Genomic DNA, 27,982 nt, shown 5'->3' with positions numbered 1-27,982 from the left:
TAGTTTAACCATTCCAGACTTTTAATCCCTTAATGCATTGCATACATAGGTTAACTCCACTCAGACATTGCAGGATGTTTTGTTTTTTTTTTTTTAAAAAAAAAAATCCCTTCTGTCCATGTACAAAAGTGTTTGTCACACTGTGGATCAATTTACTGCTTTGAAACACATTACAGAATGAAAATGTTATCCAACAGTACAGTTTCAGCCAAGAAAGAAAGAAACCCTCAAAGCAAAAACAAATTAAAAAGTTCTGAGGCACTCTGGGAAAGACATTTTCTTTTAAATGTTTTTGTTTAACTTGCAACTGCCTATTGCTCCAAAAAACTACTGAAGTCATATGTTACTGGAATTGTGGGAGTAGAGAGCCTTGAAGCTCCTTGCAATTTTTCTGTAGCTGATAAGATACCAGGAGTGAAGCATTGGTGTGCCAGTTCTTCCCTCCAATGTGAGGAAGAACAAGATTAGGAAATGAAGTTGAAAAAAATAAATATTTTTTGAAATCCAGTCCCATAAAAATTACCTATGGGCAAACTGCATTTCATGTGCCACTTGGGTCCTTTTAGTGCACAAATGTAATTTGGTGTCTGTCTAAGGGAAAATGTCATGGGCCATCCCAGACAGAGTACCTCTTTGGAACAGAAAGAAATGCTCCCTGCCCAAGATAAAACTAGCCAGATGGACTAAAGAAAAGAGAAGTAAACTTCTCTACACAACCTAAGGACCCCATCACACTTGAACTTGTATCCACTTTAAATCCACTTTTAGAGAGAGGGCTTTAAACAGCTCGGCCAGACAAGTCCTAGGCCTCACCAAACTACAAACTCTAGAATTCTGCAGGAAGCAGAAAACCAGATTTAAATTGAATTCATGCTCTAGTGTGATGAGGCAGTAAATGAGCTTTTTAAAATAAAAAACTAGGGGGCTATCAACTTCTTGAGGTGAGAATGGGAAGCACTTGCAGCCCCTACAGCACTAGAATCTGCCCAACTTGAATATCTTAACGTGGCCGATCCTCCCTCAATGTCATCAAGAGCTGATCTTCCAGACCTGGACTTGCTGAGAAAAGTGTATGTCTGGAATGGTATCTCCATTACGTGTGCTGTAGCTGGTCCAAGGACCTTTTGGGAAGTATTGCCAATTTCTTCCTTCTTTCAAGTGAATACTCTACTCAAACCAATCTGTTTCTGATGAGGAACCATAGTGGTTAGCTTGGATGGTTTTCTTCTCTCTTACACACATGGGGGATGGGAAAAGGATTTTTCAAGGGGGAGAGCAGTTCCATGATAAGACAACAATGTGAAACTTGCAGCATTATTTTATTTTTAGAAATCTCATGCTCATTGGTGAAACTTTCTCCAGTCCTTTGTGATTTTGTCATTATGGATCAAAAGGATCTGTAATGAAATGGCCGTCTAATCGCGTGAGACAAATTCAACAATGTAATTTGTTGTGCTATGATGAAATCCCATTAAGTGGTAATCATGATAGCCAGCCACTTAACCCTGCTGAAACACACAAAGTCACCACAAACTGGAGGGGGGGAAAGCTCAGAATTGGCTCAAGAGTGCCTTTTGTCTTTGGATTGAAAGGATTCGTAAGGAAGTGGTGATCCAAGCACTTGGCTGCATATTGGTAGTGGAATGCCATAATATGCCCTTCATTAGAACACATCTGCAGGAGAAAAGAAACTCCAAATATTTCAAGTTGTTCCAAATTTGAATTTAAAAGCAGAGTTTCTACAAGTGAACTTTTTGAACATAATTGGCTGACAAACACTGCCTATGGAGGCTGCAATTTGGTAAAAGCTTGAGCAAGGCAGAATCTCAGTGATCTCTCTTTACAACGGGCACAAAATCATCAGTACAAATTAACAGCCAAAAAGAAAATGGCCCCATCTTGTCATGAGGTGGTTATTATTCTTCCATACATCGTTACAATAGAAGCAACCAGACTGGAAGAGAGAAAACCTGAAAACAAACACTTTCTGCTACACATTTCCACCTCTGAATTAGAAACAGATGAGAGCATGGCCCTTTAAAACTGTCTTTTCAGCAACAGCTATACAGGACTTGCCTTTCCAACAAGAAAAGTTTTAAAACTCAGGTGACACTTATAAAAGCAGAAAGGCTCTTTTTCCAAAACCTTGCATCTACCTGGACCAAGTTGTCTCATATTTGCCATTTGATAGCTATGGCAATGACAGAACCACCTGAAGTTCAGCTGTAGGAAAGTTGGAAATAAAGGGGGGGGGGGGTTATAAGGATAAAGGACTTGGAAAAAATATTCAAACTATGTTGGGGCACAGGAGTGTGGAGAAAATGCTCCAAAACCTCCATTTTCAATCCACTGTATCAGGCTATTCCAAGCCAAATAATGCAAGGTTGCATCTGTCTTACCTAGAGTCAACAAGAAGAAAACAGGTGATAAAATCCCCCTTTAGCCTGTACTTTACTTAAGTGAACAGTACAGAGTCAAGAGATGCTTGGTTCAGACCTCCCAGTTTGACCTTCATTAGCACTGGGTAATAAAGTGAGGGCGAAGGCTATCCAACCGCCGGGTTAAGATATCACACCCAGTATCTGTGACCAGAAGCGTGTGTTCAAACTGAGCGGACCGCTTCCCGTCCCGTGTCACTGCCGTCCAACCATCCGGCCAGGTTTCATCTTGCCAGCCACCTAAAAAAAAAAAAGCAAAATACTGAAACTTTTCCCCAAAATAAAGAAATGTAATTTCATACTTTTAAAAAGGAAAGACAGCATTTTAACTTTTGATCTGCACAGGTAGTTTTTCCTTTCTTTGACCATATACTGAATACATTTTGCCCCTTCTCCCTGAATTACATTTAATAACTATATTTCATCTCTAAGACCAAAAGAGACCACATATGGGTGTTTTACTGCCATACCGCCAAATTCATTTTGAGAATCTACATCTCTGCTCTCTGCCACGCAACTCTTTAATAAAAACAAAACAAAACATAAAACAACCTATATCTGATTCCTTAGCAATTTCTGCTTTCAAATATTTTGCCAGCGCATTTAATTGACATAGTTTGTGGATATAATCATTTCGGACAGACAAATAAAACATAATAAAAGGGTAAAGGTTTTCCCCTGACATTAAGTCCACAGAAACTCACAATACTCATATCTAAGAAACTAAAGTTGATGCAGTCTATACAATGCATTTTTCTAAATCAGAACCCTGAATACTCCCTCGCACAGGCCCAAAAACCAAGACACCAAGATTTTTTTTATTGGGCTGTGTAATTACAAGGATTTTGCTCAGTAACAAATACACTATTTTAGTATATTAGGCGATATACGTGTGATCTACTAGGAAACATGTACCATATTACATTTCCTAAGAGGAAGTTGGTCAAATAAATGTTGACAAATGGCTGCAGCTATAATCAAGAATCTCTTGGGAGTCATGTTTACCTTCACAGATCATTGGTTCTATTGTAAACACATGACCAGGTTTCATCACCCCAACAGCCTTATTTTCTGGAAAAAATAGGAAAAATGTGATAAAGGGAATGAAAGAGTAACTTCAGATAGAAACAAATATATTTAAAATACCAAAACAATAGAAAAGGAACAGCCCACCCAACAAACTGAAAACTCTTTCAACAACACTTTGTCTTAAATGCCTGTCTGAAGGAAATTGGCAGAAAAAACAAAGGGGTTTATTGATGGTAAAGGTAAAGGTTTCCCCTTGACATTAAGTCTAGTCATGTCCCATTGGGGGGGGGGGGGGTGCTCATCTCAATTTCTAAGCTGGGGCTAACTGCAGGAGCTCACCCGCCAACCTTTTGGTCAGCAAGTTCAGCAGTTAAGAGGTTTAAACACTGGCAAAAATATTTTTGGAGTGCAGTAAACGAAAATGTCAATATTGCATTCATAGATAAAGGGATCTTATTGTATTCTAGTTTAGAGAAACACATAAAACAGATTGTATATTGCTTGCCAGCAACATCCTGACAAGCATCAGGCACTGCCTGTACTTACTGGCATAATGAGGCACATTGGGAGCAGTGTGGAAAAGCTTATGAATCCCATGCCCACAATAGCTCCGAACTACTGAAAATCCATTGGCTTGAGCATGCTTCTGTATAATATTTCCCAGCTCTCTATACCGGACACCAGGCTTTACTGAAAGATAAAGGACACACTATTTTACTAAAGGGCACAAAAATAATTATCAACTGAATAAAGACATTTTTTTGCATACCTACGATTTTCAAAAGCTCCTTTTTGTTGTGCACATGAGTAACCCATACATACAAATCTTCAAAGGCCACCATAGAAAAAAGCTTGGATTATATGAATTGGGACCCATTCACACCGGAGAATTATAGTGTTAGGCTCAGTAGGCAATACAGAAAACTTAAGACTGCCAATCCCAATACCCTGCCTCTTTCTGCAATGAGGGTGATATGCTCAAGGGCCCCACAAATCCTGGAACGATGCTCTTTATCCAGGTAACTCCACTGCTATGAGAATCCCATGAGAATAAAAAAGTTGCTTAATTCCATTACTAAGCAGCAAAAATTATAGGCTTATATGATCATCTAAGAAACCAAAAACCTTGCAAATGTGAAAAATTTCAGAGGAACAAACTCCAGGTATCAGTTTATCTTTGTACTTTTTATGCCAGTGTTTCTCAACCTGGGGGTTGGGACCCCTGGGGGGACACAAGAGGGGTTCAGAGGGGTCACCAAAGACCAGTGTGTAGGTGAATTATAAATCCCAGCAACTACAACTCCCAGATGTCAAGATCTATTTTCCCCAAACTCCTCCAGTGTTCAAATTTGGGCAGATTGAGTATTTGTGCCAAATTTGGTCCAGATCCATCATTGGTTAAGTCCACAGTACTCTCTGGATGTAGGTGAACTACAACTCCCAAACTTAAGGTCAATGCCCACGAAACCCTTCCAGTATTGCCTGTTGGTTATGGGAGTTCGGTGTGCCAAGTTTGGTCCAATTCCATCATTGGTGGAGTGCTGAATGTTCTTTGATTGTAGGTTAAGTATAAATCCAAGCAACTACGACTCCCAAATGACAAAATTATTCTCCCCAAACCCCACCAGTATTCAAATTTGGGCGTATTGGGTATTTGTGCCAAATTTGGTCCCGTGAATGAAAATACATCCTACACATCAGATATTTACATTACAGTTCATAACAGTAGCAAAATGACAGTTATGAAGTAGCAATGAAAATAATTTTATGGTTGGGGGTCACTACAACATGAGGAACTATATTAAGGAAGATTGAGAACCACTGTTTTATGCTGTCAACTGTCACGAGTTTTCTGAGAATGTGGAATACATCCCATAAATTACATACAAGACCTTACAGTTGCAAAAGCACCATTTATGATTTATAAATTGCCTTCAAACACTTCTAGCTAATTTGTCATTCACCAACACTGTGCAAGGACACAGATCTAATGCGATAAACAGATTATACGTGTCAGGTATCCAGCAAGGAGTCTGAAACTTGATGCCTTGTCAATTTTAAAGTAATTACCACAAAATGGTCAATTCAAGAGTGAGTATTCAAGCCATTTATTAAAACTAATCATTTCAAGTAAGCCTTTCAACACCATTGAATAGTATGAAATTATAGCTTTCCGCAGCAATTCAACACAATACATCACAGTCGAAAGAACAAAATTCAGTACAATGCATCACAGTGGAAAGAAACAGACTTCCCAGTTGCAATGGTGTTCAATGTACCTGCATCAATTGCTTGCATTAGGCACTCATATGTTGTCTGGACTAGTCTCTTTGCACCCTCATCAACCTCTCCAACATAAAATGTCTCATTGAGATCTCCGTGGTAGCCATTCCGATAAACAGTAATGTCCACTATATTGAAAAAATAGAAAACAATGTATCTTCAGATTCAATTGTATTGATGTAATACAACTCCCTACTCAGGAACAGAAACAGTGTTTTATGGGTTTAACAAGGTGTCTTGAGAAGTGTGCAATTTCATGAAGAACTTCTGGCAAGTGATAGGTTGCTTCACAGCAGATGGCAGGATTCCTATAGATTAATTTCCTTCCTGCAAACCATTTCCAAGCACAATTTTGTCCCCTCACCAAGAAAAGGGAAGAAAAAAATGGAATCATAGCAATGTGGTAGAATACTTCATTTGCAAAACATTTTTAATCCTCACTATCCCCAGTTTAATACAGAATTCCAGGTAGTAGGTCTGGAAAGAACCCGCTTGAGGTCACCTAAAATAAAGGATGGTTTCATTGGTCACACTTTTGTATTTATGCATTGAAAGCGTCTCTGCAGACTACTAGAAACCCTTAGCAAGATAAATAATCCAATTCACACACTTACACTGCAGAATTTATGCAGTTTGACACCACTTTTAATTACTATGGCTCAATGTTATAGAATCACGGAAGTCATAGTTGGTGAGGCACCAACATCATTTTTGCAGGGAAGGCTAAACTACAACTACCATGATTCTATAATAAAGGTTTGTATGAAAAAATTTCCTTTGTTTCCTTCGTGCTATCGTTTTGTTTTGTCTACACAAAACATAATGGTTTACAACAAATTGCTAGAAAAAGCAGTTCAATACATGGTAACGTTATGAATTACTGTATTTACGAATTTAGCAGCAAAACATCACAATGTATTGAAAACACTGACTACAAAAAATATTGACTACTAAAAGGCAGACTGCATTGGATAATACAGAACGTTGGATAAGCGAAGGTTAGATAAGCGAGACTCTACTGTATTGTTAAACTCTATTAATTCTACAGAGTAGATGCACCCAAATTGGAAAAGGCAAATAAATTACTCCAAAAGCATCTGCTACAATGTTTACCCCAAATTTTTGATTTTTATACAAGTTTTGAAAACAATATTATGGAAAGAAAACAACCCAACATATTTCAGTTTCAATTTATAAACAACCAGCCAGGTTATATATTAGCATGAGATCCCAATCAGTTCTCCCAGTAGATACCTCTCCTAGAGGCAAGCAATAATGCAAGCTGAATTTGCAAAAAACCATCATTATTATTTCTTACCATTGACAATATCACCCTCTTGTAAGCGTCTCCTGTCTGGAATTCCATGACAGATCACTTCATTTACTGACGTACAGGAAGACTTAGGAAAATTATAATAATTCAGTGGGGATGGATAGCAATTTCTGGCAATACAAGCCTGAAACAAAGTTTGAAATATTCAAATTATTATACAACACTTTCAAGAAAATCATAATCAGCATGAAATATGTTCTAGCAAACACTGCTCAGGCAAATTTAGAGAAATTATTCATTCTGCATTCTTAACTGTAATACGGCGAGGGATCAGATAACATTGGTGATCATTGCCCTTCTATCAAAGACTCATATTCGGTTTTTAGCATCTTCAGTTAAAAGTATCTGCTGGAGAACTGCTGCCAATATGAAGATACATTATCAATCTAGAATCAAGACTAAAACAGCCTTACTTATTATGAGATAGACTCCTATGTTTAATTTGTTGTCACTGTGTTCCTTCAAAAAAAAACTCTGAGAGCTACTTTATCACAGAGTTTTCTTGACAAGATTTATTCAGAGGTAGTTTCCCATTGCCTTCTCTTAGGACAAGAAATGGTGATTAGGAAAGGCCACCAAGTGGGTTTCCATGGATGAAGTGGGATTCAAACCCTGGTCTCTCAGAGTCATAGTCCAACACTGAAACCCTTACAGGGATAATGATAATGATCTAACAAGAATATTTTAAGCAGTACTAAAATAGTATCTACAAAACATTCTGGTCAAGAAGTGCTATATATATATAGCTTCGGTACTTCATCTCCATGGGGTTTTTCAATTAATATCTCACAGAATCTCAACTAATTCAACATAGTTTGCGGCAGCCACGAAAAATGTAGTTTCTGGAGTATAACAATTACTTTCAAAGTAAGTACTGCACAGTTAAACAGGAAATAACACTTTCTAACTAGGAACAGAAATGTTACATAGTGTTATTGTCATGAAGGGGGCATATTCTGAATTATAGGTGCATCTGAATGTTTACAGAATTGTTAAAATGTGTCAGTAAGTATACCAAAGTGATATGTAGGGCAGTCAAATGTGAAAATTAATCAATTTGGAGGGAGAGGCTACTAAACTAGTTCAAAACTGAACTAGACACATTTCATAGGAGTTAGAGGTTAGACCAGTGGTTCTCAATCTTTTTACCTCAGACCCCCTTTTAAGTACGTTTATGTCTGTGGATCCCCAAGATTTGACTTAATTTTCCCATGAAGGTTCTTCATATTTAGAGAGATGGGAATATAAATTAATCTGTTAATGCAAACACTCCTATTGCAATATTTTGATTACAATGATTCCATATGAATTTAAAATAATAGTACCAATGCTAATAATCATGAATAATGTAATACTTTAATCCTTCGCAGGTGCCCTAAGACAACATTGCGGGCCCCAAAGGGTCCCCAGACTTCAGGTTGAAAACCCTTGGGCTAGCTAGACAATAGAAGGAGATGACCACCTTTGATATGCTTACATTTCAGGGTATTTTAATAAATTGATAATTAATTATCCATTTCTACTGTTGATTTTCTTGCCACTCATCTAAGTTGAAGGGGAGTTCTATGGGTGCTGAACCCTAATTTAACATCAGCAGAACTTCTAAACAATTTAAATCAACTGAAGGAAGAGCAGCAGTAAAACCCAGAGTGGATCTGATGACCTCATAGCAGTGAATCACCAGCTCTGTCTGTTATTTGGACCAGGAAATCTCTGATCTTTCAAATATAGTTGGATCTAAACTCCCATCATATCTACTATGAAAGAGATTATGGGATATGAAATCCAAAGCATCTTAAGAGCCAAGGATTCCCTGTCCTGATTTAGACATAAAGATACAACAAAAGTCCAGTGCCTCACTGGAGCATGCTTACTAAATGAACAGCATGGTCTATTTCTTCAGTAGTTACTCCTGGCTTCACCATCATGGCAGCAACATCTAGTACTTCTCTAGCAAGCTGCAAAGCAAAGGAACAGACGTGGTTCATTAAGACAGATCCTTGTCACGACGTAACTGTTCTTGTTGTGATTCATGTTCTTCCTGCAGATTGTCACAAAAGTGTGAAAAGATGTTGCATCTCCAATGTTTTACATTTCCAAGATTTCACAGACTGGACTTACCCTACACACTACTCGCATGCCTTCTATATCCTCTGAGGAAAGAATCTTTATCTGGGAAGTTCCTTTAAGGGCCTGCTCTGATTCAGACATACCTAAAGAGAAGTGATGGGAAACCTTACAATTAAGTTTTGTTTATAACCAGTGTCTTCACTCCTTTTTTGTTACAAGAGCTGTTTTAATTAGCTTAATACAGTGTATGCAGCACAAGAAACTCTACTAACCTAATTAAAATAGGCCATTATATAAAAAGGAGTAAAAACAAAACACATCTCAAGCATGTCACCATTCAAACATTTTACAGTGGAGAAAAACTAGAAAGATGCTTAAGGAAAGTAGAGAGTGGGAGACATGACACAAAACGTATCATCTGACATACACACTTGGAAACCAGACACTTACTATAATTACATCCCCAAACAAAAACGGCACATTTGCTGATTAGTTTTCTTGAGAAGCGGAACTTTAGATTGAATTCTTTAATCAGCGACTGTGGATGAAAACAATGTAATAGGCCATCATCCTAGCATGAATTTTCTTTCCCAAAAGACCTAGTATAAGGAACTTGAATCCCTCCCAGTGCTTTGAACTATCATTTCAATCACTCCTAACCACTGGCCATGCAGACAGCGGCTAAAAGAGGTTGCCTACCTGTAGAATTCACATAATACAGAAAATGCAAGCTTTTTAGAAGCCAAACATCAAAACTAAGAATTTAAGAATTTAAGACTTGCTGGTGGACTTGCTGGTGGTTATTTGTTTACTGCTTTTTAAAAGTTGTTTTCACACACAAAAATCCTTAGTATCCCAACCATTTGATGGGGCCATGCAGAATGGATCCATTATGAAGCAATTTGCTTAATACAGACTAAATCCAAAACAAATTTAACTACTGAAAAATGCCAGTGTGCCTATAATTACCTAAGGGGTGATCAGCATAGTCCGGTCTTTGAATGTAACTCGGCACAGGTCTCATTGGCGTCTAAATAAAACACAATTTAGATTAACTCACTGGAATGCATTTATGTGTCAATCCTATCCATCATGAAGGAAAGTAACAATTTTTTAAAGGTGAACTATAAAATTGGTACAGTAGAATCTCACTTATCCAAACTAAACGGGTCGGCAGAACCTTGGATAAGCGAATATCTTGGATAATAAGGAGGGATTAAGGAAAAGCCTATTAAACATCAAATTAGGTTATGATTTTACAAATTAAGCACCAAAACATCATGTTATACAACAAATTTGACAGAAAAAGTAGTTCAATACGCAGTAATGTTATGTTGTAATTACTGTATTTACGAATTTTGCACCAAAATATCACGATATATTGAAAACATTGACTACAAAAATGCATTGGATAATCCAGAACCTTGGATAAGTGAGTCTTGGGTAAGTGAGACTCTACTGTATGTTCAAACAAGAACATTTATTAAATGCCCTTACTTCTTGGCTAACAGAAATAAGACCGCCCATATTTGGAGGATGGACAGCATCTTTCAGGGACACTTTGTGTTTTTCTGCATGGCAGAGTCATTTTCCAAGTCTAAGATACTATAATTCTATGATTTCCGCATATTAAATTTCTCTCCTGTTTAATGGCATATTCTCAGGTCTTTCCAAACTGACAAGTGCTTGTGGTTTGGGAAAGGAAGCATGAGATCAAGCCTATTAATTATTGAATATCCAACTAAAATAGATTCAACAATTCACTTCCTTTCACTTTTCTCCTTTAGTGGGTTTAATTTGCACTCTAATACAGTCTCATAATTGATCACAGCTACCGGAAATTTCCAGCTATATATAGTCCCAGAATAACTAATAACTGGAATGTTCTTCTGTTAAGTCTCTAACAAAATAATAGTTATACAACATTTTTTTCCAGCTGAGAGGCATAATCATTAGAGAATTTCCTCACTGTGACTTCTGCTGGAAGGACTGAAAACAAATACATAATTTCAGCTACTTACCAGTGGATAATAGGGCCTGAGTTTGCCAGTATACCGATAGCCAGACCATGGATCTGTGTTTACATCACCATCTACAGTCCAGGCAGAAACTTCCCTCTTAGCTTTATCGTCCTCTGCAAAACAAAAGCAAAGTTACAACATTATTCTGTTGTGCCCGTCAACTACCTTCAAGAAAAAACAAAAGGTTATTTGACTACATTTCTTTAGATATGATTTTTCTTTCCCTTCTGCAGACTTAAAAAGGATATAGTTTTGTCAATGGCAGTTTCTAAACATAACAAATAATTTTGCCAACGGCCTTCAATTTCCGAGGAAATGATGTTGAAACAATATCACAGCGCTTTTCCCTCTCCTACAGCAAGAAGCCAAGTTTAGTAGTTCCCAACCCTTTGGTCCTCCAGTTATTTTGGATTTCGACTCACAGAATCCCAGCCAGCTTACCAGCTGTTATGAATTATGGGAACTGAAGTCCAAAACACCAGGAGGACCAAAGGTTGGGAACTGTCTTAGCTGAATCTGTAGGACCTTTACAGTGTGTATCGATAGGTGCCTGCTTTGAAAGTGTTGGTGGTTCAAGTTCTTTTGCCACGAAGGGTCCAGTTCCTGTCCCATTTCACTCTCTGTGATTGTAGTGCCAACTAAGTAAGAAAGTCTAATTATTTTTCATGTGTCATAACCTTCTCCCTATTGTGCTTATCCATTTGAAATACTGCAAGTTTCTTATCAAAGGACATTTTTATGGCAGATTATTAAAATGATTAGTATACAAATTATTTAAAAACCATAAGGGAAGGGAAGGGAATACTTCAATTCTTTAGAAAGTGCCACTGTTAGTTTCAGTAAGTTTTCTGACATTTTCTAAAATTGAAATGATTCCCCAAATGCCATCCTATTCTGTTAAGCAATGAAAAGATCACTGGCAGTGCCTTCAAGTTGTTTCTTATTTACGGCAACCTTAAGACAAACCTATCATGGGGTTTTCTTGGCAAGAGGGTTGCTTTTGCATTCTCCTGAGGCTAAGGAAGTGTGAATTGTCCAAAGTTGCTCAGTGAATTTCCATGGCTAAGTGGGAATTCAAACCCTGATTTCTAGTCGCAGTCCAATACTCACACCACTATAACACATCAACTCTTATATGAATGTAAATCCATACAGCACAAGTCACTGCTCCCTTAACCACTCTAATGAAATTTGGTGGTTAATCCTTTTCTAAAGGGAGATTACTCATGATTCCAACCTAGTTCTAATAGAAAAAAGTTTCATTTTCAAATGTAGACAAGATTTGTATTCAGATCAAGATGAAACAATCAGCCTCCAAACTGGTCCAAGCAGAAGTGGCTGATTTCAGAATACCAAAAGCAGAATTCAGGACCCTTTTACACTACATTATCTCACAATCATTCCACTTTGACTGCCATGGCTGCATCCTACAAAATCCTGGGGCTTGTAACTTCAGGGATTCTCCTAGTTATGCATGCTTCTCCCTATACTGCAAATCTCAAGATTACACAGGATGGACCTATGATAGTTACAGCGGAATCATAGTTATAAGTAATGTGCAATGTGAAAGAATCTTTTATTTTACTGTTGAGCACAACTGTATTTCAATTTTCTGTTCATTTTTTTTGAAAAAAAAACCCTCTCTGAAGTAAACTGGCTGTTGCTTCTACTGCCTCCTCAAATATTTAGAAGCAATTGCTGAAGCAGCATAGCACAGCAACTGTTTACGAAACAAATGTCCAAAGTCCTGCACACATCTACAGTCCCTATTGAGCACAAATGTAATTATCCATGGAAGATTTAGAACCTAAACAGACCTTTTTCAGGAAAAGAGACTAAAGTGATATACCTCTCATGCTTGGACCATTTCAGACCTTACTTAGTTGTGGGCTGACATGACTGAGTGCTTCTCAATGAACTGGTGGCTCTTCACATTAATAGGTTTAATTTTTACAGATTTGATTATTATTTCCTCCCTAGGAATCTCTAGGTTCTCCAGTGTGGCTCTCATAGAGGAAGGTGAGTGACAGAGGTGCAATGGAAGACCTAGTGATTCGCAGAGAGGTGTTATCTCAGGTTAAAAAAAATGTTAATTCACAGTTTTTCCACTTTGAAGAGGTCCAGTGTCCCTAACACCAGTGAACATGGAAGGTTTACTTTTCTTTTAAATAAAACCAAAGAACCATGCCAAGGAGAAAGCTAACCCAGCAATTATCTCCCCAAAATTGCTCAGTTTTATTTTTGTTTTACATGAAGGAGCAATTCATCCTTTATGTGTACAGCCTGAATTGGCATAACTCATATCACGTTTGCGACCATGATGAAAACAAACCACAATTAGTATAAATTTGGGAAAGCCTGCTCAATACAGTAGCATCCCTTCTCCCAATGGCCTGAAGTTACCACAGATATCAAGACAATAACACAACACAATAAAGGCAAAGGGAAAAACTTGCTTACTTGCTTTCTTGTGTAGCAACTTGTGGGTAGCCCAGCTTCCCTTAAAACATTCCTAAATAAAGAAAATGGTATAAAGTTTAAAATACTTCGGAATGCATTAACTTCAACAGAGTAAAATAATTGCACAGATATCAAGATATACCTGTTTCCCCGAAAATAAGACATCCCCAGAAAATAAGACCTAGTAGAGATTTTGCTGAATTGCTAAATATAAGGCCTCCCCTGAAAGTAAGACCTATCAAAGTTTTTGTTTGGAATTATGCCTGCCAAACAGAACACCAGAGCATGCAGGATTGGTAAATGTACGTACCATAGATTGCTGTACATGAAAATAATGGTAATAACAAGAAATTATTGATAGGATTCAGTTTGTCTGGTTATACTGGTTTGTGATGATATCTAGTGTTGTGACTGCGCCTTCGGGGATTATGGCTGATGGGGATGGAATTCGAAGAGGAAGAAAAAACCCTCGTGATGAGGGTTCACTGGAGGAGTTGCGCAGGAAGCGACTTAGAGAGCTATATGGGGGATCTTCTGAGGAAGATTCAGATGGGGAGATGGATGCTGAGGAACAGGTGGTGGCTGGGGAAGCGGGCACTGAATGGGCACAGCCACCGGAGATGTCTGGGGATTTGGGGTCTATGGATACTTCTGAACCTGGGGTTTCTGCAGGAGCTGATCCCAATTGGGATGCTTGGAGAAGGGAGGATGGTTCTTTAAGTGTTCATGGGGCTAAGTGTGGGCAGGATGATTAGGACTCCGACGAATTGCTAGGTACTCCAGATCCACGAGCTCTAGCTGTGTGGAGCTCAGACTCTGAGTAGATTTGGGACACCTGGTGTTTGGGTGTGAGTGTTTGGTCACCCAGGAGGAAGGGGAATAAAATGGGAATGTTTGGCCACTGCACTTTGCATGTGGCAAGGTGTTGCTGAGGCGCCATTGGGATCTCTGTGTTTCCATGAAGACTGGACTTGGACTATGATTTGAATCTGCTGTTATCACCTAGCTTGGCTCTCGCTGTGTCTTATCGTGGACCTGTTTTGGATGACTGCACCCTCTTCAGACCTTGGATCGGAATTTGACCTTGCTACTGCCTTCGTCCTGTGATTGATGACTACTATCGGCTTTTGACTCCTGGCTTGCTCTTTGGACACCGCTGTTATCTCCTGACCTGACCTTGGAATCCCGGACGACATCTTTTCACCATCCTTTTGGAGCCTTCGGCTTTATCCACATTGTGGAAGCAGTCTACTGCATTCTTAGTTTGTTTGTTTGTTTCCTGATCAATTTGGTGTTTTCTTTTGGGAACTGTTCCTTTGAAAACTACAGAGCCGGCTGGCAGGGCTTGGACTCAGAAAGTGCAGTTTGCACTAAGTTTGTTTAGCTTTGTTTTTACCTGCTTGTGTTGCTGAATTATATTTTTGTTTGAACTGCTCTTGAAGCACTGATAGTGAAGTGTTTCAAGGTTTTTTCTGTGTTATCATTACTTTTTGGCTTATCTGCTGAATAAACTCTATTTTTGTTCACTAATTGGCGTCTGACTCTTGACATCTACTGTGCTGTATATAATAAATGTTCATTTCTTTTGTTCAACAATAAAAGTGAATTCTTCTTCATGGAAAAATAAGACATCCCCTGAAAATAAGACCTAGCACATCTTTGGGAGCAAAAATTAATATAAGACACTGTCTTATTTTCGGGGAAACACGGTCTGCTGCAGAAGGAGTGGAGAGGTGTATATTTTCATCTCGCCACTCTACTTCAGTAGGTCAGCTGTATTTTTTTCTAGTGACCAAATGTCCAAGCACATATGTCGAATGTATTATTCCAGTGCATGTCTTTTAAAAATTTGAATCTGGAGTTGTGGAGCTACTTCCTGTTTCACCTACAAATAGTGTTTGCTCTGGCTGCACTTACAATCGTAACAAACATGAGGTATTGCCAGATGCCTTCTTCGACCTCAAAGCAGGCACATTCCAGGAAAACACACAACATTAATGAAAACAACTCCATGGAATTACGACCAGAAACACTGGAATTAACACTCTGTCTCTCCATTATTATCTCTTTTACTTTAGCTAATATTTTGATACAACCATCAGAAATAAAGAAGGTAAGATCATGGGATGGATATCATTGCCAACTCTGTAGCTATTCAGCTGTCCCAGACTGCTCCTTGATTTTTCTTCTCCTGCTTCAGAACCCTATCAAAACCAACCATGGAGTCAAATCCAGAATCAACACCAGAATCAATCCAATTTATTGCCTTTCTTTCTATACCACCTAAACCTGGCTTTGTTTTTTGTGAACATGTATTCAGACTACACATAAAATAGAATGCAAATTGTGGTTTGTAGAAGTTGAACACGATCAGTCATAGTTAGTTCTTGGATGGGAGACCACTAATGAAATGTGTAGGCTATAAGTTTAGAGCAGTGATTCTCAACCTGTGGGTCCCCAGGTGTTTTGGCCTACAACTCCAGAAACCCCTGCCAGTTTACCCGCGGTTAGGATTTCTGGAAGTTGAAGGCCAAAACATCTGGGGACCCACAGGTTGGGAACTATTGGTTTAAAGGAAGGAACTGGTAAACCCAGCTCTGGGTATCCCTCGCATAAGAAAACCTTATGAGATTCATGGGATGGCCACAAGTCAACAGACAACTTGAAGGCACATACACAAATATTGTTCCCATACCATCCAGAAGATGACAAGATATTTGCCTTCTCCAGTTACTGTTCTTGCAATCTGTTACAATAATTTTGTGAAGGTTTTGTGCAAAGGGTTTGTATTTTTCTCATGGGTCAGTCCTTCTGTGCATGTTTTGTGCATATCAGTGTTTTGTTTTACATAAGGGAAAAACAATTTAGTGCAGATATCCTCTTGTGTAAATCATGGGAAAAAACTCAAAATAAAAAAGCACTCATTGTCCTGTTCTTGTATTGGAGGCTCTCAGACAGGCTGCCAATTCCTGAACAGGCTGTCTTGACATTTAAAACAGCATCTCTGATCAAGAACAAGTAACTGTGTAAATATTCTCCACATCTCTAATACGAGGCTGTGCCTCAATCATATGAAGATCTTTTCCAATATGACTACATTACAAGTAGGTATGTCTCTTTCATCTCTATCATGTGATCATTTTATGGTAGAACTATGAAGAAAAACCAAAGTACTTTGGAACACTAGAATATTTCCCCATGTTTTCTGTTCTCCATCACCCTCATTTGCAAAAAAAAAGGAAACCCCTCCGTTTTGCTTGCTTTGTTCAGTTTATCTGAACTCTGGCTTCTTAACAAAGACCGCAAGATTAAACTAGCAAGTCATAACTTTTGAAATCTGATAGAAATACAGCCTAATCTTTTTGACCTGTAATGTTCTTACTTAGAAGCCAACTCAATTAAAACCAGTGGAACTACTAGCATCAAAGGAAAATGCATTTAGAATCAAGGTATAAAATAGACAAAAGGTTTTCTTCTTTTAATCACCCTCAAAAACAAGAAATCGTGTATTAGCATGCACATGAAACAGGAAAGTCACCTTTGGGTATAATATTCAAAGCAACTGGTAACCCTCAGAGACAACTACACTTTTAAAATACTCTGGCTTTCTGTAATTGTTTCTTATTCAAAATCTTCCATGTTTTAGTCACATTTCTGTCCTTGTCATTATATGAAATGGTGATTTTACATTCCTGTGAGGCAGTGGTTCCCAACCTTTTTTTGACCAGGGACCACTTGACCAAGGACTACTTTGACCAGGGACCATTCTCCAACATTAGTACCAAAAGGGTTATGAATCAGTTTTTGGTCAATTTTAGATTAGGTTTGGGGGGCTGATTCAGAAAATTGCATTGAATAGACCACACCGGCTCTAGTTTCTGATACAAAACATATGCCATGGTCAGCGACAGGGAAGGAGTGGCAGGCAAAGCGAAAAGAGTGGAAATAAAAGAAATAAAAGAAATAAAGAGAAAGGAAGCTCACGTAACAGATTTTCGTCCTTGAGGCCCACAGGTTAGGAACCACTGCTGTAAGGTATAATCAAAACATTTAAGTAATAGATATTTTTTTATTTTTAAAAACTCATGGACATGTTTACAACTCTTTACACAACAATGTTGTAGATCTAGTTCTGCATGTATTCTGCAATAAAACATGACTCTGGGGGAACTCAAATATCTGCCTGGATGGACATTAAGAATTGCTTTTTCTTAATTGTTGTTTAATAGTCATCTGAGACTATGCTGGATATTTGGTCACCCCATGTATGGTCTCCTAAGACATTGTGCTTGATAAAATCAGCAATGTATAAAGATAACAAAGAGGAATCCACATTAGACACTATAGTTATTTTATAAAATTAAGCAGGGTCTCTAGTCAACATACATCTCAATTGTGTTGAAATATTAGTCATGAGTTAGTTTGAAAGTAAAGACAATCGCAGAAAAATTAATTTAACAATTATTTAAGGCTGGTATAATTTGAATATAAGAGCATCAACATATATAACTGAGACCTAGAATGATTCTGTTCCAAATATATGCTGAAGTTCATTCAGTTCTACAAAAAAAGTTGACATTGTATAAACTTCAGAGAGAGACTGGAGCCCCCAGTGGCGCAGTGGATTAAACAGTTTATCTGCTGAATTTGTTGACAGAGTGAGCTCCCACTGTTAGCCTCAGCTTCTGCCAACCCAGCAGCTCGAAAACATGTAAATGTGAGTAGATAAATAGGTATCACTCCGGCAGGAAGGTAACAGCGCTCGATGCAGTCATGCCGGCCACATGACCTTGGAAGTGTCTACGGACAATGCTAGATCTTCAGCTTAGAAATGGAGATGAGCACCAACCCCCAGAGTCGTACACAACTAGACTTAATGTCAGGGGAAAACCTTTACCTTTAAGAGAGACTTTCAGAAGGAAGTTTGTGAATATTGGATAAGGAAGTCAATGTAAATTACACATGTTCCAATTAAATTTCTGAGGATGATGTCACTAAGGTGATATAAATTAAATTCAAATAGTTCTAGGACTGAGAATTTGATTGGATTATAACACGAGCAGAAGAAACCTAAAATGAGGCAAGACTTGGGCAAACTATACGACACAGAAATCTAAAATGTCTGGAAGTGTCCAAACCTCTACTTATAGACAGATGAGGGGAGAAAAACACAGCCCCTTCCTCTGTGCAAATTCCTGGAGAATCTTGATGACAAAGCAGAAACAAATAGATAAAACAGCTGTTGCACTTGGAAGCGTAGAATGAGAGACACAAAAGGAGGACAGCTTCAGCATTTCTGTGGCCTGCTTGTAATAGTAGCATTAATAGTATAGGTTAAGCATGCACACAAACTTTGTTTCACACACAAAACTATACAATTGCCTTCAGACTGTGCATATAATGTATATATGAAGCATAAATGAATTTTGTGTTTATATTGGGGGAGGCTTCTCCAAGACAGCTTATTATGCATGCATATGCAAATACAAGTATTCATAGAATCATAGAGTTGGAAGAGATCTCACGGGCCATCCAGTCCAACCTCAAGAAGCAGGAAAATGACACCCCCCCCAAACCCCCCAAATCCAAAACATTTCTGACCCTAAGCATTTCAAGTATGAAATTGAGCCCTGTGCCAGCAGGACTGCTGAACAACAGGCTAGTAGTTCAAATCCAGAAAGCGGAGTGAGCTCCTGTCTGTAGCTCTAGCTCCCCATGCGGGGACATGAGAGAAGCCTCCCACAGGATCGTAAAACATCAAACATCTGGGCATCAACTGGAAAATATCCTTGCAGATGGCCAATTCTCTCACACCAGAAGCAACTTGCAGTTTCTCAAGTCACTCCTGACATGGAAAAAAAATATGGAATACTCAACATGGAGCAGTAAGAAATATTAATATATATTAATAGAGCAGATATTTCATCCAACCCAAACACGATATGCTATATTCTACACTAGAACTAATGCAGTTTGACACCACTTTCACTGCCATGCCTCAATGCTATGGAATCAAGGGATTTGTAGTTTGGCAAAGAAGGCTTGCAAAACTACAAGTCCCAGGATTCCATAGGACTGATCCACCGCAGTAAAAGTGGTGCCAAGCTGCATTAATTCTACAGTGTGGGTGCAGCCTTTTTGTCAGCTGAAGATTTTGGCCTGTTGAAAAACGTAAACCCTGTTCTGAAGGGCTGAGTCTGGACCACTGAAACCAATTAAGGGCAAAGAAGAGGAAGTAGTAGAAATAGGAGTAGTAGTAGTAGTGGGGGTTGCTTTGCAGCATTACACGCAGGAGAAAGAAAAAAAAGGAAAAGTACAAGGCGGGCCAAAACTCATAAAGGGGGTTTCCATTTTTATTAACTCCTTTATATTATTTTTGCTTTTTCATTAACAACACAAAAGCACCCTAGGCAGTATATAGAAGAAACATAATCACATTTCACGACCTATAAAAATCCTTTCCGAAAATCGGGAATCAACCAGGCCTTGAAGCTGCAAGGTTTTTCAATGCTAATCAAGGTGATTAATTGCAACATTCACATTTGCCTCCAACAGACAAGAGTTTTTTTCCCCCCATCCTGGACCTTGCCTAGTTTCCAACAGACCTCACAACCTCTGAGGATGCCTGCCATAGATGTGGGTGAAACATCAGGAGAGAATGCTCCTGGTACATGGCCATACAGCCCAAAAAACTCACAGCAACACAGTGATTCCGGCCATGAAAGCCTTCAACAACACACTTTCTGAAAACATTCAAAAACTTAATGAGTACTGGGTTGTTGTGAATTTTCCAGGCTGTATGGACATGTTCCAGAAGCATTCTCTCCTGACGATTCGCCCACATCTATGGCCGGCATCCTCAGAGATTGTGAGGTCTGTTGGAAACTAGGCAAATGGGGTTTACATATCTGGAAAGTCCTGGTTGGGAGAAAGAACTCTTGTCTGTTTGAGGCAAGTGTGAATGGTGCCATTGGCCGCCTTGATTAGCACTGAATGGCCTTGCAGCTTCAAAGTCCAGGTTGTGAGATATACAGTAGAGTCTCACTTATCCAATGTTCTGGATTATCCAATGCATTTTTGTAGTCAATGTTTTCAATGCATTGTGATATTTTGGTGCTAAATTCGTAAATACAGTAATTACTACATAGCATTAACGTGTAATGAACTACTTTTTCTGTCAAATTTGTTGTATAACATGTTTTGGTGCTTAGTTTGTAAAATCATAACCTATTTTGATGTTTAATAGGCTTTTTCTTAATCTCTCCTTATTATCCAACATATTCGCTTATCCAATGTTCTGCCGGCCCGTTTATGTTGGATAAGTGAGACTCAACTGTATTCGCTTATCCAACGTTCTGCTGGCCTGTTTATGTTGGATAAGTGAGACTCTACTATATTCGCTTATCCAACGTTCTGCCGGCCCGTTTATGTTGGATAAGTGAGACTCTACTATATTCGCTTATCCAACGTTCTGCCGGCCCGTTTATGTTGGATAAGTGAGACTCTACTGTATTCTCTTATCCAACGTTCTGCCGGCCCGTTTATGTTGGATAAGTGAGACTCTACTGTATTCTCTTATCCAACGTTCTGCCGGCCCGTTTATGCTGGATAAGTGAGACTCTACTGTATTTGCTTATCCAACGTTCTGCTGGCCCGTTTATGTTGGATAAGTGAGACTCTACTGTATTCGCTTTTCCAACGTTCTGCTGGCCCGTTTATGTTGGATAAGTGAGACTCTACTGTATTCGCTTATCCTACATTCTGCTGGCCCGTTTATGTTGGATAAGTGAGACTCTACTGTATTCGCTTATCCAACGGTCTGCCGGCCTGTTTATGTTGGATAAGTGAGACTCTACTGTATTAATCAAGACTCTCCTTTGGTGACTTCTGGCCCACCTTGTGTACTAAAAGGGGCAACGAAAATTGAAGGTGGCGTGGGAGTTAAGAGCCCCATTGAACTTGGGGTGCATCTCCACTGCAGACTTAACACGGTATGGCACCGCTTTAGCAGCCACTGGATCCTGGGAGTTTGTAGAGGGCCTAGCACTACTACTACTACTACTATTATTATTATTATTATTATTATTATTATTATTATTATTATTATGGCAAAGGTGTTGCAAAACTACAAACCCCAGGGTTCCATAGCATGGAGCCATGGACAAGTGGGGTCAAACCGCGTTAAATTACATAGTGCGGATGGAGCAAGGTTAGGCCCGGTTTGTCTCGCGCGGAAGGCAAAGAGGGGAAAGGGACCGGCAGCGTGGACTGCCTGGAAGGGAAGCCCAGGAAGGCGCAAGGGACGGGGCTGGCGTTGCAAAGGCTCTCCTCCTTCCTCACCTGGGAGCAGAAGTAGGAGCCCTGGATGCCCAGCTTGAGGCAGGTGGGGCACTGCAGCTTGGCCTCGCGGGTGCAGCCCGACGTCTCGCACGACCGGGACTCCGCCGCCGCCATGCTGCCAGGGCCACCGGGGAGGAGGAGGAGGAGGAGGAGGAGACGGAGGAAGAGGAGAGGAGAGAGGGAGGGACCACCGCCGCGCCTCCTTCCTGCTCCGGCTCCCCCGCCCAGGAAAGGCAGGCGGAGCAGCCAGGAAGCGGGTGGCGGGCTAGGCTTCCTTGCAAGAGAAGGAAGGCATTTGGAGGGGGAATTGGAAGGTGAGCTTGCAGAGACAGAACTACAGAATCATAGCCTACTATCCAGCTCCAAAACAATACGCATCCGTAGAAAGATGGGCATTTTGGGGGAGCTGGATAATAGCCAAGGCTTTCTTGGAATATAAGCATTTAAGGCAAACTTGGGGCCCTCCGGGTGTTTTGGACTACAACTCCCACAATTCCTAACAGCCGGTAGGCTGTTAGGAATTGTGGGAGTTGTAGTCCAAAACACCCGGAGGGCCCCAAGTTTGCCCATGCCTGATTTAGGGGAAGCTTGATAGTCAGAGGGGCATTTGGGTGGAAACTACCCAATTCCCCCAAAAAGTCTTTTATTAGGCAAGGTTTCATACAATCATCATAGTTGGCCGAAGGCCCGATCACCGTCTCCCAAAGCAGTTGCTCTACTCCGAACTCAAGAACGGGAAACGTAATGTTGGTGGGCAGGAAAAGAGATTTAAAGATGGGCTTAAAGCCAACCTTAAAAACTGTGGCAGAGACACTGAGAACTGGGAAGCCCTGGCCCTTGAGCGCTCTAATTGGAGGTCAGCTCTGACAAGCAGTGCTGCGGAGTTTGAAGAGGCACAAATGGAGGGCTTAAGGGAGAAGGAGCGTCAAGCCAACCCTGACCGGACCGCCTTCCACCTGGAAACCAATGTCCTCACAGTGGGAGAACATGCAGATCAAGAATAGGTCTCTTCAGCCATCTACAGACACACCCTCAAGATGGAATACAAACATCCTCAAACTACGAGGGATCGCCTAAATAAGTAATTAAGAGTTGGAAGAGACCACATCAGCCATCTAGTCCTGTGTTTCTCAACCTGTGGGTCTACAACTCCCAGCCAGTTTACCAGCTGTTTCTTGGAGTTCAAGGCCAAAATATCTGGGGACCCACAGGTTGAGAACCACCGATTCTAGTCTGATCCCCTGCCATGCAGGAAAAGCACAGAGTACCCCTGACAGATGGACATCCATCCTCTGTTTAAAAGTTTCCAAGGAAGGAAACTTCAGAGACAGAGAGATCCACTGTTGTTGAATGAGATATTTCTGCTTCTTGGCAGGGGGTTGGACTGGATGGCCCACAAGGAAGGTCTTTTCCAACTCCTATGATCCTACGGTCAAGACATCCTTCCTAATGTTCAGGTGGAATCTCCTTTCCTGACATTTGAATCCATTGCTCCTAAACCTAGTTTCAAGGGCAGCAGAAAACAAGTCTGTTCCCTCTTCCTTGTGACACCCTTTCACATATTTATATACACATGGCTATCACGTCTCCTCTCAACCTTCGTTGGAAGACAGGCATCTTTGGGCAGTAGATAATGACTGAGGCTTTCTTGAAAGTTGGACATGGGTTGGAGAGTAATAGTAATAATAACCATAATAAATTTTATTTCTACCTGCCACTATCTCCCTGAAGGGACTCCGGGCAGCTAACAAAATACAGCTAAGTGCCGCATATAGACGATACATAAATCTAAAACGATAAACGCATAGAATATCTGTCACGCAGATACATAATTACAGTGTAAAACATTAAAATTCATAAAATGCTGTCATAGCTGCGGATAAAAACAAGTTGTTTTCAATTGGCACAGCTCAGTGCCGATGTGATGGCAACAGTTAGTCCTCGGACGAATCCTAAAAATCTTCGTAAGATCAAAGGCTTGTTTAAAAAGTTAAACTGGAACGGAAGGGCTTGAAACGAGGTGGCTAGCCTGATCTCTCTCTAGGGAGGGCATTGCAGAGCTGTGGTGCCACCACCGAGAAGGCTCTTGTCCCCACCAACTGTATTTGAGACGGTGTGGTACAGAGAGAGGTGCCTCCCCAGCAGATCCCGATGCCCGTACCAGTTCATAGGTGTGGTCTCAAAGATAGGTTGGACCCAAAGTGTATAGCCTACTATACAGTTTCCCCGACTACCTAGTCGCTCTTGCCCAAAAAAGCAAGGTTTCATTAGAAGATGGGCATATGGGCATAAATGGATAGTAGGCAGGCATCATTTTTAAGATGGGCATTTTGAGATAACTGGATAAGAGGCAAGACTTCATTGGGGGAACAGGATAAGTAGGCTTCATTTTTATGATGGACATTTGGAGATAAATGGATAGTAATTGGAAGATGGGCATTTTTGAGAAAACTGGGTGGTAGGCCAGGCTTGTTAAGCCTCAGCTTTCTTCTCCTTCCACATCTCACTCCCCTGCTGAATCGCTGGGCTTATCCCCTCTCCTCCTTTAATGTATAATAGTAAGACACGAGAAAGGGTTTCTCATCTCTGGACATTTGTGTCATGATTTCTGCAGTTTTTATTAAATGTATATAAATAAAAGGTTGACTGTAGAGTTGCACTGGAGGACCTAGAGATTCCCCAAGAGGAGATTTTCCCCCTCCCCTTCTACAGTGGTCCTGTGCCCACAACCCAGGTAAATGTGGGGGGCTGACTGCATTTTGCATGTGTTTCAGAATGAAAGCGAGACTGGCACAATCCAGCAAATGTGAGCCACGACTACAGCAGCTTTTTAAAACATATATATTCTGGAGCCTCCTCTCTAAACAGGATTAAATTTATTCCCATATGATTAAGTCCTCTGCAGACTTAGAGTATTTGGATTCAGCTACAGATTTAGCTGTGAGTCCTGTTCAGATTTATGAGACAATAATTCATGACTAACATCTCATTCCATTGTTTTGCTAAGAACTGATAATCACCTAGTAAGTCAATGTTTGTTGTGCGGTGCCTGCTATCTTTTAAAAGTATTATTACAGCTAAGTATAGAATGAAAGGGTATTGTTCATTTTCCAAAATATACCATTATTTCCATGTAGATGCTTGGTAGATTTTATTTCTGAAGCAGCCATTACATGGGAAATTATTGCCTCACTGACACTAATAAATAAACATTATTCTCCCTGAGCTTGTTGTCTCCCCCTGGTTCGTGCCTAATCATACGCACGTCATTTGGGTTCAGGCTGATCTTGTCAACAGCATATGCTCACCTAAGAATGAATTAATAAACCAGCTTTTCCTCAATTTATTCAGCCACATGAGTTCATTTTGAACATTGGGTTGTAGCCATTTTAACATACTTTGTACAAAGGCCTTTCTAATACAGATCTTCTTTCCCTACCCCCAGCACAAACAACAAGCACCCTGTGTTTATAGTAGAACATCATAAAAACCTACTGCTAGGTTATATTAAGATGAAGCACATTGTGACTCTGCAATAACAGATGCTGGCAATAAACACAAGGAACAGGCCTTTAAACCTTTCGATAAACAAAAACAGCATATATTTCTTGAAATCAAAGAGGGAAACATGTTGGGCTACAGCTTCCAGCATTGACAATACTGCAGAATGCTGTGAACTGCAGTCCATTGCTTATGGGGTGCCTCATGATTCCCAACTTCCTCCCAAATCCAGTTGCTAGATACATTTAAGTAATTGGATTTCCATCAACGTTAACGTGTAATTCAGGATTTACCTTTATTGAGACAACCTAACAGTATGAAATATTTGATGCAAGACAACAGGAAATAAGAGAAATCTATCCCTAGGAAGGGAAATTCACTCCTAAAAGAGTTATCATGGGGAAAAGGTATCTCCACTGAAGTTTTATTACCAATCCTTGTTTCCACATCAAGTCATTTTTTTCAAAAATCCAATTATCATAGGGATGGAAAGTGAGCTGAAACCTTCTGAACAGACAGCGAAGCAAACACAAGGGTGTTAACCCTTCCCTATGCTATCCAAAGGAGAGTCAACATCTTCCAGGAACTGAGATGGACCCAGGATGTTTCAGGCTGGAAAAATATCATTCATTTACAACTTTGGAATAATAGAATCATAGAGTTAGAAGAGACCTCATGGGCCATCCAGTCCAACCCCCTGCCAAGAAGCAGGAAAATCACATGCAAAGCACCCCCGACAGATGGCCATCCAGCCTCTGCTTAAAAGCCTCCAAAGAAGGAGCCTCCACCACATTCTAGGGCAGAGAATTCAACTGCTGAACAGCTCTCACAGTTAGGAAGTTCTTCCTAATGTTCAGGTGGAATCTCCTTTCCTGTAATTTGAAGCCATTATTCCACGTCCTAGTCTCCAGGGCAGCAGAAAACAAGTTTGCTGCCTCCTCCCTATGACATCCCTTCACATGCTTATACATGGCCATCATGTCTCTTCTTAGCCTTCTCTTCTGCAGGCTAAACATGTTCAGCTCTTTAAGCCGATCCTCATACGGCTTGTTCTTCAGGCTCGGACTGTGGCGTAGGCTGGTGAGCAGCCAGCTGCAACAAATCACTCTGACCAAGAGGTCATGAGTTCGAGGCCAGCTCGGAGCCTGTGTTTGTCTCTTTGTTCTATGTTAAGGCATTGAATGTTTGCCTTATATGTGTAATGTGATCCGTCCTGAGTCCCCTTCGGGATGAGAAGGGTGGAATATAAATACTATAAATAAATAAATTGATCATTTTAGTCGCCCTCCTCTGGACACATTCCAGCTTGTCAACATATCCCTTAATATGGGGCCAGACTTAGCATAGCAGGCTAAACTGCTGTGCTGCAGAAAAATCCTGCCAATCGAAATATCAAGAGTTTGAGCCAGGGTTGGGGTGAGCATCCGCCGTCATCACCAGGTCACCTGCCCACCTAGCAGGTCGAAAGCAGAAATGCGAGCAAATAAATGGCTACCGCTTTTAGCGGGGAGGTAATAAAACACGTCTTTAAGACCCTAGATCAGAAGAAAGCTCCTCAGCATGGAAGATGGAGTGACAGCACCACCACCCCTCATGGCCAGAGTTAAGCACAGTGTCCAAGATGCTGGAAATAAGATGGGAAAAACTGCCTTTACCTCTACTTGTGTTATCTGTCCTTGTTAATTGTAGAATCGGCATTGAATGTTTGCCGTATGTGTTCTGTAAGCTGCTCAGAGTCCCCTTCGAGGTGAGAAGGGCGGGGTATACAGTAAATACATAATTGTAGTACACAAATGTAGACACAGTATTCCAGATGTGCTCTGACCAAAGCAGAATAGAAGGGTAGCATAACTTCCCTGGGTCTAAACTCTATTCTATTTCTGCAGGCTAAAATCCCATTGGATTTTAAGATGCTTTAAGATGCTCAATAGTTTGAAGGCTGACCAGTCCATTGTTTTAGCTACTGTATTACATTGTTGGCTCATGTTTAACTTGTTGTCCACGAAGACTCCAAGATCTTTTTCACATGTACTACTGGCAAGCCAGACATCCCCCATTCTGTATCTCTGCATTTCACGTTTTCTGCCTAAGTGAAGTATCTTGCATTTGTCCCTGTTGAACTTCATTTTGTTAGTTTTGGCCAATCATCTCTCTAATCTGTTAGGATTGTTTTGAATTCTGCTCCTGTTTTCTGGAGTATTGGCTATCCCTCCCAATATTTCTTGCTGATGGAACATCAGTAAGAAATATTGCTATATAAGAGACCTTATTACAATCCAAAATTGTGGCAGACTGGAGAAGTCTGGTCCACCTGCCGCTCTGCTCCATGGAAAGAGCAGTGATGGTGTATTTGCAGGGCAACAGATCCGCAATGGAACACAGAGTCTGGTTGCTGCCTCCTCAGGTTGGAAGAGAAGGCATGCATTTTGGCGTTTTGGAAGTACTGAATTCAATTTTATTTATCGTATCAGAAGCGAACCACGGGTACAGTTGTAATGTATTTTAAA

General features: G+C 40.1%; 1 protein-coding gene across 1 annotated transcript; it reads right to left on the bottom strand.

Moving 5' to 3' along the window:
• Window positions 1-22,165, bottom strand: metap1 (methionyl aminopeptidase 1). Its single transcript, XM_003225531.4, has 11 exons — window positions 21,975-22,165; window positions 13,635-13,686; window positions 11,175-11,287; window positions 10,123-10,183; window positions 9,205-9,296; window positions 8,958-9,041; window positions 7,069-7,207; window positions 5,747-5,878; window positions 4,014-4,157; window positions 3,444-3,509; window positions 1-2,678 (listed from the first exon to the last, which is right to left on the bottom strand). Exons 1-11 carry the CDS (start codon window positions 22,086-22,088, stop codon window positions 2,515-2,517), a joined length of 1,161 nt encoding a protein of 386 aa, XP_003225579.2. The 5' UTR covers window positions 22,089-22,165; the 3' UTR covers window positions 1-2,514.
• Window positions 22,166-27,982: the final 5,817 nt, after the last annotated feature.

Source organism: Anolis carolinensis, chromosome 5 (genome assembly GCF_035594765.1).
Source record: "Anolis carolinensis isolate JA03-04 chromosome 5, rAnoCar3.1.pri, whole genome shotgun sequence".
Taxonomy (NCBI): Eukaryota; Metazoa; Chordata; class Lepidosauria; order Squamata; family Dactyloidae; genus Anolis; species Anolis carolinensis.
The sequence above is the reverse complement of the archived record's forward strand: the minus strand, read 5'-3'. Positions and strand labels throughout refer to the sequence as shown.

Excerpts from the sequence above, each read along its gene's own strand:
- metap1 (XM_003225531.4), bottom strand. The coding sequence starts at position 22,088 with ATGGCGGCGGCGGAGTCCCGGTCGTGCGAGACGTCGGGCTGCACCCGC. Across the intron at positions 5,879-7,068 it reads AGAGGGTGATATTGTCAATG|TGGACATTACTGTTTATCGG; the intron begins GTAAGAAATAAT and ends TTTTCAATATAG. Across the intron at positions 2,679-3,443 it reads AGAACCAATGATCTGTGAAG|GTGGCTGGCAAGATGAAACC; the intron begins GTAAACATGACT and ends TTTTTTTTTTAG.